Source organism: Hoplias malabaricus, chromosome 6 (assembly GCF_029633855.1).
Source record: "Hoplias malabaricus isolate fHopMal1 chromosome 6, fHopMal1.hap1, whole genome shotgun sequence".
NCBI lineage: Eukaryota > Metazoa > Chordata > Actinopteri > Characiformes > Erythrinidae > Hoplias > Hoplias malabaricus.
The window spans coordinates 1,951,862-1,963,346 of record NC_089805.1 but is presented as its reverse complement, the minus strand read 5'-3'; the positions used below and the strand labels follow the sequence as shown (position 1 = coordinate 1,963,346).

Genomic DNA, 11,485 nt, shown 5'->3' with positions numbered 1-11,485 from the left:
AAGGAAATAATAATTTAACTAGTGTGACCAGACGTCCTCTTTCACCCGGACATATCCTCTTTTTTAGATTAAAAAAATGTCCGGGCGGAATTTCACAAACGTCCGGGATTTTGTTTTTCTAGAGCTTACATAGAAGTTCGAGAAGTTTCGTTCATAAACTAGTCCCGCCCTCCCCTACTCCGATTGGTTCGCTTGAGTGATAAAGGGGTGTGGTGAAGTAGCCTAAAATCTTCGGATTGGACGGTCTGACTGTAGAGCTACCGTTATTGGTCGATAACCTTCTCTGTAAACATTTAATTGGTCAGTCTGCACGTCAGTAGTCGTCCCCCCACCAACTCAGATCTTCGTTCATTTAGTATCTGTAAGCGCTTATCCAGTTCAGGGTGGGTCCAGAGCCTACCTGGAATCATTGGGGCAAGACAGACACACACATTCACACCTACGAACACTTTTGAGTCGCCCATCCACCTACGAGCGTGTGTTTTTGGACTGTGGGAGGAAACCCACGGGGAGAAAACACCCAACTCCTCACAGACAGTCACCCGGAGCGGGAATCGAACCCACAACCTTACAGAGGTCTGAATGGAGTTTAGACACATCCACACACTGAACAATGGCTAAGCTACTGTCAATGTTTTTTTTTCTGCCAACCCGTTTCTAATATGTCATTTTGATGAACAGATTCGTTTCTTTGATGACTGGATGGGGATTCTAATAAATTATATCCATTTCAAATCAGGGATGGACAAACGAAGCTAATAGCAAAAAAAGAAAAATTAAAAGGAATAGTAAAACTTTAGTTAAACACAGGGAAATGACTGAATACTCCTTATTTAACACGTAGGAGTGTCTTTAGAGTTAGATAACTGAATGTGTAATGTCTGAGAGTGTAATGCAATGACACACCTCTCGGCGCTGACGTTTTGTTTTGATGAGTCACGAGAGCGGAAGAATTAGCATTAGCTTCTGTAGCGCCCCATCAGAGAGAGCTCTCGAAACCCGCACAAATATTAGAAAATATGTCTCTGAACCGCAACCACTCTCAGCAAGGAGGAGTCCTCATCGATAACAGCGAGAGGTGAGACAGTTCTTTATATTTCAACAGTTTTGGCCGAGTATTGGTTCTACTGTGAGGACAAACGCTGTTTATATAACGTTAAATAGCTGTTGTCTATCGCTAAGCTAACGCGAGGTACGTTGGCAGATTAGCGATAGATATTTTCTGGGATTTAAATCCGCGTAGTCAGTGGTTATGTATCGAATTGCCAAGAATGGCTTATTATTTTACTCTCTGTTCATAATGTGACTGTTGTCATAATTTTAGGGCAATGTTAAAAGCCTGTATTTGTTTTGTATGTCAACGAACTTCGCTAGTATTTGGGAAAACACTGTTGTAGGTTTTAAGGCTTTAATAGGATTTGGGCAAGCCTGATATAAAACGTTTGTTGTATTTTGGGAAATACAAAGATCTTAAACTAACAAATAAAACCAGAACCTTATGGGGTTTTCTACTTGATAACGGTGAATACAGACTTTCCCCTAATCACAGCCCCTGCTGGTGTGGACAGACAGGTTTCTGCTCGTATTAGAGCAGCACCTCTATTTTAGGATATTAGGATTTAACATCGGTTTAAATCCTCCCTTGACACGCCTAGATCTGATTCAGACTGTGGAGCCACGATGAACTGATATTTGGGGTCGATACTCCAGAGACCAGAATCTTTAGATCACTTTTGGCCACAGTGCTAAAATATCTGGACTTTTGTGAGGTTGAAAATGGATGGCTGTGATAGTTGGGCCCCCAGGCGGTACTCTATTAACATGAGAAAATATTCTTGAGTGGAAATCACTGCATGGGCTCAAGAACACTTCTGTAAATCTGTGAACACTTGTTTTTAAAGATGTATACTATATCCTTTGTGCTAGAGAGGAGAGGGACCATCCAGTTTGATATCAGCTCACAGTTAAGAAGTCACCACTCCTGATGGATGCCTGATAGTATGGGTGACTTTAACATTTAATATGCTGTCTTTGAAGACTCTAAAAGATTTGCATGTCATTGCATTTCCCTGTTTTTATTTACGTTTTGCCCACCTGACTGATGGTTTATATATATTGCAAGCCCAATAGTCACATCATTATAGCAGTCTTTCCCCTGTATTGTTTTCAGATAGACCCAAGCTAGCCATTGTGTATGAAAGGAGTGCTGGGCAAGTTTGAAACAGCTAAACAAACATCCCGACATCACAAGACCACAATGTGACAATGTAGTCAGAGCCTGTAAATCCAGAGCTGCTCTGCACATCTAAAAACTAAAATGAGTGACAGTATTATAGTAACAAAATTGTGTGGGCTCAGTATCATGGCTTTCTATATAATTAAATATTGGCGAGTGCTTATGAGTTTGTAATGCTAACCTCGTGTTTATGTATAGGTATAGGCATTAGCTGATGTACACACTAAAATCTGTCTCACAGTGGCTTTGCCCCAGTTCGTGCGTCTTGACCCATGTCAAAGTGTGCAAATCTGGATTAAGCCCCGTGGAGTCTAAAGTGAATGACTGGACATGACCCTTGATGTTAAGGGTCTCTCAATCCACATCCTGTATCAACACCTCTGTCTTGAATAAAGAATAAGCTTAGAAATGATATCAAGAAAAAACAGAAATGTTCACACTGGAGACTCCAGTCTTGAGAAAGGCTAGTTTAGTGGAAGTGGCTGGCTAGTTGAGCAGTAAGGCCATTTGGAAATCATAGTGTTTTGCCATCTACCTTCCGCCTGCAGTAATTTCTCTCTGTTTAAATTAGGTGTGAAAACCCTAGCTTTTGTAATAGACACACACAGACACACACTTAAATCAGCTCATTACCTAACACTGAAGAACCTCTGTGTATTAAATAATGCTTTATTACAATATTGTTAGCCACATTTCACACTTACAGTAATAAAAAAATAAATATTTATACACTAGAGAACAACAGAGACCCATTTAAACTCATAAAGAGTGACTTTAAACTCATAATCAACCCGTAAACTACCAGATTCCACAGACAGAAAGTAGGTTAAAACCAAAAAAATCCCACCAACAATCAATAATGTGTCATGCTTGATGACTTATCTTTTATTTAGTGTTTAGCCCGTCAGAAAAGCTGTGTGCCGGTCAGGTAACACTGTCTCTCTTTCAGCCATAAAGCTCATGTGTCCTCTGGAGTTCCTCTTATCTTACAGTCCTCTGGACCGAATGCTTCAACAGCATTCAGTCTCTTCAGGTAGTCTCACAGCAGCTCTAGAGACAGCTTATATCCAGTGTACTTCATGATCAACAAAGACTTGTTTGAAGCCTGAAATTACTTCAATGGTTTTGAGCTTATACCCCATGCTAACTTAAGACTACAGCATCACACAGTTGCCTCAAATGCTGTATATTGTTGGGTACTAGACTCAGTTATGAGGTTTCTGACACTGTATGGCTGTTACTTATAGTTAATATACAGTAGTTTAAAAAGTTACAGCTTAGTTTCAAAGGGAAACAGCAAGCGCAATCTCTGGTAATACCTCAGTCATCCAATGCCAGGATTTCAAGACACCGTATGTGTTGCTAGGTTGGTCTTCTCTCTCCCCCAACCCTCAGTATGATGTTAGCCAAGGTGAATGTCTGTTAACTAACATAGCAGAATTGCACTGTAAGTTTGCTCGTCCAGGTTCACTGAGGTTTTTGTTGGTCTTGCGTTACAGGCAGTTGGAAAAGATGTGGTTTGTAGCCTCACATGTCTCAGAGAAATCACGTGGTAGGCTATCGCTCACCCTCTGAGAGACCTAGGTAGTGCAATCACTATAAACTGAAATCCTATTTCTCTGTGTTTTGTGTTACAGTGTGCTGAGAGACTGTAAGAATGTGGAGCTGTCCTTCAGCGATGTCACACAAAGGGGTGATCTTTTCAAGGGCACAAAGAAAGGCTCTGTGTACCTCACACCATACAGGGTAAATATTAAAACCCACAGATACCGTGTAATCATAGGTTAGACACAATTACAACACCGTCATCTACATGTCTACATAGACACAGTCAGCTGTCTACATGTAGGTATTAGGAGTTATGCAGATAAATGCCTTCTTTAGAATAAGCTGTCATGTCATGTGAAGCTGCAATGTTCAGTTTAAACCCAGACATCAATACTACAATAATTTCTCATCATACAGCGTAATCACACACATTTTTTGACACAATAGCTATAGTGCGACCACCACAATGCCTTATTGGGGGTTTATCTGTGTCAATACATCTCTGTTTCCTCTGTTCAGATGGTGTTTGTGAGCAGCAATATGAAAGACAAATTCTGCTCATTTATGTTCCCATATTACCTGATGAAGAACTGCAGCATTGAGCAGCCAGTGTTTGCTGCCAACTACATCCAGGGAATCATCAAAGCAGAACCAGGTGGTAAGTATGTGTGAGTCACAGGTGCAGACTTTAATCTGTAATTTAAATGCACTAGATTTGACTCAGTATTTTGATTTATGATATTTCAGTTTGAGAGAGAGAAAAAAATTGAATAAATTATTTTCACCAGACAGAAAAAATAGTAATCTTTCATTTTCATTTTTTTTTTTCAAAGCATGTGTTTGACCTTTTCCTTTTGCTTGGTTCATGCGGTCTTTATGGCAGTGTTGTCTTGCTGCAGTTTGTAGAGGCATCAGATTAATTATGGCTTCAAATCTAGTGCCTTTTTTATAGAAAACCCTGCGTTATGGTGAACGAAAGTGAAGTATTACACATATTAGCTAGTATATTTGGAATAAAAACTACAGAACTAGAGGCCAGACAGTTATTTTAAATAGTTTTGCGTCTTTGTTTAAAACTCTATACAGGAGGTCCTCGGGTTACATCAGTCCTGAGTTACGATGTTTCGTGGTTACGACACATCTCCCATTTACTGTATAAAGCCTTGTTTTGACTTAAGTGGTTTTGCGTCGTAACGTGAACGTTAACGTGTTTGGTGTACGCGGCGGAAGAATACACGGTTACGCGGCTCGGGACTGAGGAGGATAGGTGTTAGGACAGGATAAGTGCTTGCAGTATGTTATTTGCGTACAGTATGTACGTATGTTCCGACTTACACCGAAAACCGGTTTACGACGCGACGTAGGAACGGATCAACGTCGTAAGTCGAGGACCCCCTGTATACACTTAGTGTGATACTTTAGTTCAGTTTTTCAGGCTGAGGGTAGAGATAATATTTGCAAGGAATTTACGTATCATGGCTGCTTCATGTATCCTGTGTCCGTTTGGTGCGTCAGTTGTGTACATCCTCGAAAAATAGATGCTACGAAGTGCAGTACACGTGTAAAACGGTAGGAGCAGACGATCAGTAGCATCGCAATGGCGGAACGTTTTGAAGAAGGCTGTGTCACAGCCACGTCTGCTATTACTTGTATCTTTCTCTGGTCTTCACTCTAGTGGAAGCCTCAAGTTACAAGCGTAGCACACAGGCAAGTGTGTGAACAGTTACGTTCATGACGCAGACGGTTGTAAATGCGAACACTTGGCCAAACAGCAATTATATCTCTACCCTAAAGGTTTCCCTATAAAGAGCTGATATCTAAATGTACACCTTGTCCTGTGTTTAGTTGTTCATTTATCATTCACACTGCCTTTGTGTTTGTCTCTCTCTTTCTCTTTCTCTCACTCTTTCTCTCTTTCTCTTTTTCTCACTCTCTCTCTTTCTCTTTTTCTCACTCTCTCTCTCTTTCTCTTTTTCTCACTCTCTCTCTCTTTCTCTTTTTCTCACTCTCTCTCTTTCTTTTTCTCACACTCTCTTTCTCTTTTTCTCTCTCTCTCTCTCTCTCAGGTGGCTGGGAAGGCCAAGCAAACTTTAAGATGTCTTTCCCCAGTGGGGGCGCTATAGAGCTGGGACAACACCTCTTTAAACTGGCCTCCAATGGTGAGGAGCCTGCGCATGCGCCAAAGTGTTCTTACAAATGTTTAATAGGCCAGCCCCAAAGTGAACGTCTCACTGAATCTGATGTGATATCAATGAGCAGATTAAAAATACCTGTTTAAATTAACAATGCAGTATATTTAAAAAGTGAAATAATTTGTACTGTCTGGAATTTGTTTATTTTAATTAAATCATTTACTGTATTAAATAAACAAATAAGCTTATGGCGATAGTTATGTTATGCACACTTTATTTTTAATCCCAAATACATACATGGGTAGGGTTGTGCAGTATGTTTACACATCACAGGTTCACAGGGGCCCATGGAGGACATTATTTAGCTCGTTCTGCAGCAAAAAATACAGAGGCATTATTACCATCATCAAACATGGAGATTGATTGTTTCTCTGTGTATTTATGTATGTGTTTTTCAGCATCAAGGCCTCCAGCTCAGGCTGGTGCAGCAGCCTATGGTCCTTCAGGATTTATGAACGGTTATGCCAGTCCAGCCATGCCACAGCAGTATCCATACGCTCCTCAACCCCAAGCATACACATACGCACCACAGCCTGCTTACAACCCATACGGTTACCCTCCTGCTGCACAAGGTAAATCAAAGTAGAGTTTGGTTGTTTATGCATAGCCTATTATACATCCCATATTTACATGTTGCTCATATACAGATGAACGTATTGTTAATGCCTGGCCTCACCTTTCGGGTTTCCCTTCCATAGTCCACAGTTACAGTACATATCCTTAGTGATTTATTATAGAATTCATTTAAAAAACCTTTTTATTATTGGTATTTTGTATGTTTTCACCACAATCAGGTTGCATCCATGGTTTTTAAATGTGCCAAATAACAATGAATCACTGACTAATGACTAAATTGATTGTTTTCATTAATAAGAATGGCTGAACCTCTAGTAACTAATGTGGTTTGTATGTGTTTAGGTATGAACCCAACCGCACCACCGTACATGGCTCCACCTCCTCCTTACCCTGGACCTCCCCAAAACTGGAGCCCTCCAGGTAAATCAATCAGTTAACTACCATCACATTACTGTACACCTACAGTCATACATGTTTGTTATTGCTTTATTTATTTAATGTTCACATCAAATATGTAACACACATCTCCCCCCCTTGTCTCCTCTCTCTCTCTGTAAATATCACTCTCATTAGTTGCTCCTGGTAATGCTAAAGCAGCGGAAGCAGCTGGTAACGCCTACTACAACCCCACCAACCCCCACAATGTCTACATGCCAATGGTATGCACACACACTCATAATTCAGACACATTAGAAATGCAGCTGACAGTGTTTCTGTAATGTATTAATCAAACATTACTTAACATTAAAAATATTATTGATCAAATATTTTATAAGAAGTGTGTCGCATTAATGAATTCATCACTCATAATGAAATGACTGGAATAAGCATGGCCAGAAGGTTTTATTATTGAGAATTCAGTAGCATTACAGCATGCCTAACACTATTGACACTATTCTACTGCATGGTACTTACAGCTTCTGTAATCATGCTGAATTGGAGACAGTGCTGTAAATGTATCTCTGCTTTGTTACTGCCTTATGCCCAATCACTCCGGGTAGGCTCCGGACTCACTGCGACCCTGAACTGGATAAATAATCATTGATAGTGTTTTGTTACTCATTGATAGTGTTACTTCTAAGTATGAAGTAAAAAATAAAAATATTGCAATATTTATGTATTCTGTGATGTAATATTTCTGCCATCTCTCTCTCTCTTTCTCGCTCTTTTTCTCGCTCTCTCTCTCTTTCTTGCTCTCTCTCTCTCTTTCTCGCTCTGTTTCTCTCTTTCTCGCTGTTTCTCTTTTTCTCTCTTTCTCTCTCTCTCTCTTTCTTGCTCTTTCTCTTTTTCTATCTCTTTCTCGCTCTTTTTCTCTCTCTCTTTCTCGCTCTTTTTCTCGCTTTCTCTCTCTCTCTCTCTCTTTCTCGCTCTGTTTCTCTCTTTCTCGCTGTTTCTCTTTTTCTCTCTTTCTCTCTCTCTTTCTCGCTCTTTCTCTTTTTCTATCTCTTTCTCGCTCTTTCTCTTTTTCTATCTCTTTCTCTTTTTCTATCTCTTTCTCGCTCTTTCTCTTTGTCTCTCTTTCTCGCTCTCTCTTTTTCTCTCTCTTTTTCTCTCTTTCTCACTCTCTCTTTCTCGCTCTCTTTCTCTCTCTTTCTCTTTCTCTCTCTCTCTCTTTCTTTCTTGCTCTTTCTCTCTCTCTCTCTCTCTCTTTCTTTCTTGCTCTTTCTCTCTCTCTCTCTCTTTCTTTCTTGCTCGCTCTCTCTCTCTCAGGATCAGCCTCCTCCTTACTATCCTCCCCAGAACCAGCCAGACAAGAAAAACAACTGAAATCTCTGAGCCCACTCACATTATATCTATTATAACATAGAAAGCATTTATATTCTAGTATTTAATTGTTTTTTTTGTTTTTTTTTTTGACTTTCACAGTAACTCCCTGTGGTGCTTGTATTCAGGCAACTGGAGTTGCAAAATGATTAGAGCAATCATTACAAATCTGTTTGAGTTGGTCTCTATGTACCTGTATATGTGTTTCCCATCCCTTTGTGTTGAAGTGCATCATCCTCCATTGTTCTTTGTTGGATTGTATGTGTTTTCCTTTCTGTCAGGAAAAGGGTAAAGGATTGATTTTGGTGTGTGTGTGTGTGTGTGTGTAGAAAAATGTGAGATGTTTATGAGGATGCTTTTGGAATGTAGAGTCTGGAGTTTTAATCACTTATAAGCAATGAGACAGAAAGATGTAATTGAGATTAATTCCTTAGTGTGTAATAATAACAGTTATAGGAAGAATGCTTATTAACATTGAGAACTTTCTACTTTTGCTAACATGTGGGCTAATTCACTTGAAGGAGGTGTGTTGGGGGTCCTGCACAATGTGTGATGTATGTATGTGGAGTTAATGGCTTGGTATTGAATGGATTGTGTGGGTGTATATACCTTAACTCATAATCATTCAATTACATTTAGAAACTCTTATGAAAAAGGTTCAGCAATTTTATGAGTTCATTACTTTGGTACATTTCAGAATCATTAGTAATAATTTGTTGAACACACCAGTGTAACCAGTGTTTTTTCATGAAATTTGAATAATTGAAAGGAGGAGATGTTTTGGTTAACATGTGCTATTGTATTTTATATGTATAACTGATTCCAACCTACCTTATAGTATCTTTACTGAATCCAGAAATGAGCATTTATATTCCCTGCAGGGGGTGGAAAATTCAGGTCCGGGGGGTACAATTCTCTCAGAATTATCTTTCAACTGAGGTTTGAGCAGCTGTTCAGCACTTCACTTAAGAATCTAGTTTCAAAAATGTGCTCAATTATTTGTATAAATTTAAGGATTTTCCTTTAATATTACCTTTTCTATTTTTGCATTTAGAAGACTATGATGGGAGTGAGTGTGGGTTCCCCTCCCCCAAATATGTTAGAGCTTAGGGCCCTGTACCATGCTCTGTGTTTGGCGAGGTTTACCACATATGGGTGGCATGTGTTGGGGTCGCGGATCATCTGAAGTAATTTGTGTGGTCAGTGTGCTTGCTGTGTTTTGGTTTTTGTGTGAGTGAGAGTGTGTGCGTGCGCGCTTGAGAATGCACTACAGGGAGGTTTTTAATTGTTGTGTTTCCCCTACACACACCTGCCTCTTTCCTTTGATTGTATTGTTCCTTTTCTATAATATCCAACTGCTCAATAATATATTAATAAATAATTCTGAATAAATATGAGAATCAGTGCACATTTTGTGTGGAGTATATTTATTTATTTACTTAGACAGAAAGTATACTCAGGTGATTTTACCAGGCAGTTAGGGAATAGCTTAAACACATTACCCGCTGTGGCCAGTAGATGGCACTAGTACGGCATTCATTATTGGGGGTGCGGGAATTTAATTCTGCATTTTAGAGAATTCTAATGGAAATCGACTGCTATTTAACGCTTTACTTTTAACTCGGCCTCAAATACGAAGGAAATATTACGGTGCTCAGCAAATGAGACTGTTGTATTACACCAAAGCCAAAACACCAACGCCTAGGCTCTATAAACTGAACTCTACGAACTATGCATTGGTGACATCTAAAGGCCAGAGTGGGTAATGCACTTAAGAGATTCTCCGCCCAGTGTCTCTTTAGGGGCTTCGTAATTAATTCTCGTAGGTCCCTGGCGTGTCTGAAGTTTTTTATGTCACAAACCTCGATTGTGGGCTGGGGATTTTGAGCTGCAGGAGGGTGTCTGAGATGTAAGTTGAGATGTGAATTAAAGTTGGTGTTGGGAAGTAATTAAATACATGTAATGATTTTAGGTATTTAAATATAAACACAAATATATTCCAACAGAGTTACAATGTAATATTCAGAACAGTTACACTGAGGAAATTAATCAATTACACGAAGGGATTATCTCTTTAACATGTTTATTCACTCTCAAATTACTGATAAGTAATGAAACAGTCAGGAGAGAAATATGTTAATTTTCTTGGAAATTCAGTATTTCACTCCTCTCCCAAAGAAGTGTCTGGAAGTCCGTTATTTTTTGGCCTGGCTAAAGTCGTCTGCAGCTCATTTACGTCAGAATTCACTGCTTCATGAAAAAATGAAGAGCCTGACGCTGAAGAAGTGAAAAATTAAGCTAACTCTAGACTAAAACTGTTGTAAACACACGCCGTTTATCGTGATTGTTAGCAAATACATGGTACAAACTTGATGGTTTTGTGATTTTGTGTAATACCAACGACAAATGTCTCACAGAAAAGTCATTTTAGTTCAAAACTCGCCGCTCCGTTCCGCCTTAAAATTAATTTGTGAAGAAAAACTTTATATTTCCTTTCGATGGCCCTTTCGATCCACCTTAAACGATGCTCATAACATTCTGCGGCTCCACCTTAAAGGCTAAGCACCACTTAATGGACCTCCATTCAATTTCTATTTGAAATATAAATTCCTCTCTTACTGCGAAGGAAAATGTTGGTCTTATATTTTTAGCAACACAAAATACACTTAAGTAAACGGTGCTAACAAAATTTGTCATATAATAACGCTTTTTCTTTTACACAAAAGCTAATTATTTTATGTTTCCCAGAGAGCGTGAAGAGTCGGACAGAGTCGTAATCGGCCGAGAGTCGTAATCGGCCATCCGGAATCGGGCCGAATATCGGCACCCGAGGCTCGGCCGATTTATAAAACAGAGCGTTGGCACCCGTGGTTTGGGCCTATTAAAAATTAATAAATCATAATATTGCTTTATATTCTATTATCATCAGCATCTGTTTGGTTTATGTGAAGGGTTTTAATATATTTAGAGGTATTCTTTATTGCTTTTTAATTATAAATTTCATTAAAAAATTGTAAAGGTTGTGTTACATTTAGAAACATTAACATTCAAAGTGATGGAACTTTATTTTTTTTCATATTTTTTGCATTCATGTAATAATAACTTTTTAATTTCCAAGTGCGTCTCAAATCGAGACTGAGTCGACTCCAACTTTATGAATCATTGGCCA

General features: G+C 39.1%; 2 protein-coding genes across 2 annotated transcripts in view; both read left to right on the top strand.

Moving 5' to 3' along the window:
- Positions 1 to 791: 791 nt before the first annotated feature.
- On the top strand, positions 792 to 9,724 carry wbp2nl (WBP2 N-terminal like). Its single transcript, XM_066674604.1, has 8 exons — positions 792 to 1,078; positions 3,874 to 3,982; positions 4,304 to 4,442; positions 5,851 to 5,943; positions 6,375 to 6,548; positions 6,895 to 6,972; positions 7,126 to 7,211; positions 8,263 to 9,724. The coding sequence occupies exons 1-8, from the start codon at positions 1,020 to 1,022 to the stop codon at positions 8,317 to 8,319; spliced, it is 795 nt and encodes a 264-aa protein (XP_066530701.1). The 5' UTR covers positions 792 to 1,019; the 3' UTR covers positions 8,320 to 9,724.
- A 321-nt stretch (positions 9,725 to 10,045) lies between these two features.
- LOC136699301 (glutamate receptor ionotropic, NMDA 2B-like) overlaps positions 10,046 to 11,485 on the top strand; it is a 210,393-nt gene continuing 208,953 nt past the window's right edge. The window contains exon 1 of the mRNA XM_066673905.1: positions 10,046 to 10,225. The gene's annotated coding sequence lies outside the window, so the exon portion shown is untranslated. The remainder of the gene's footprint in view (positions 10,226 to 11,485) is intronic.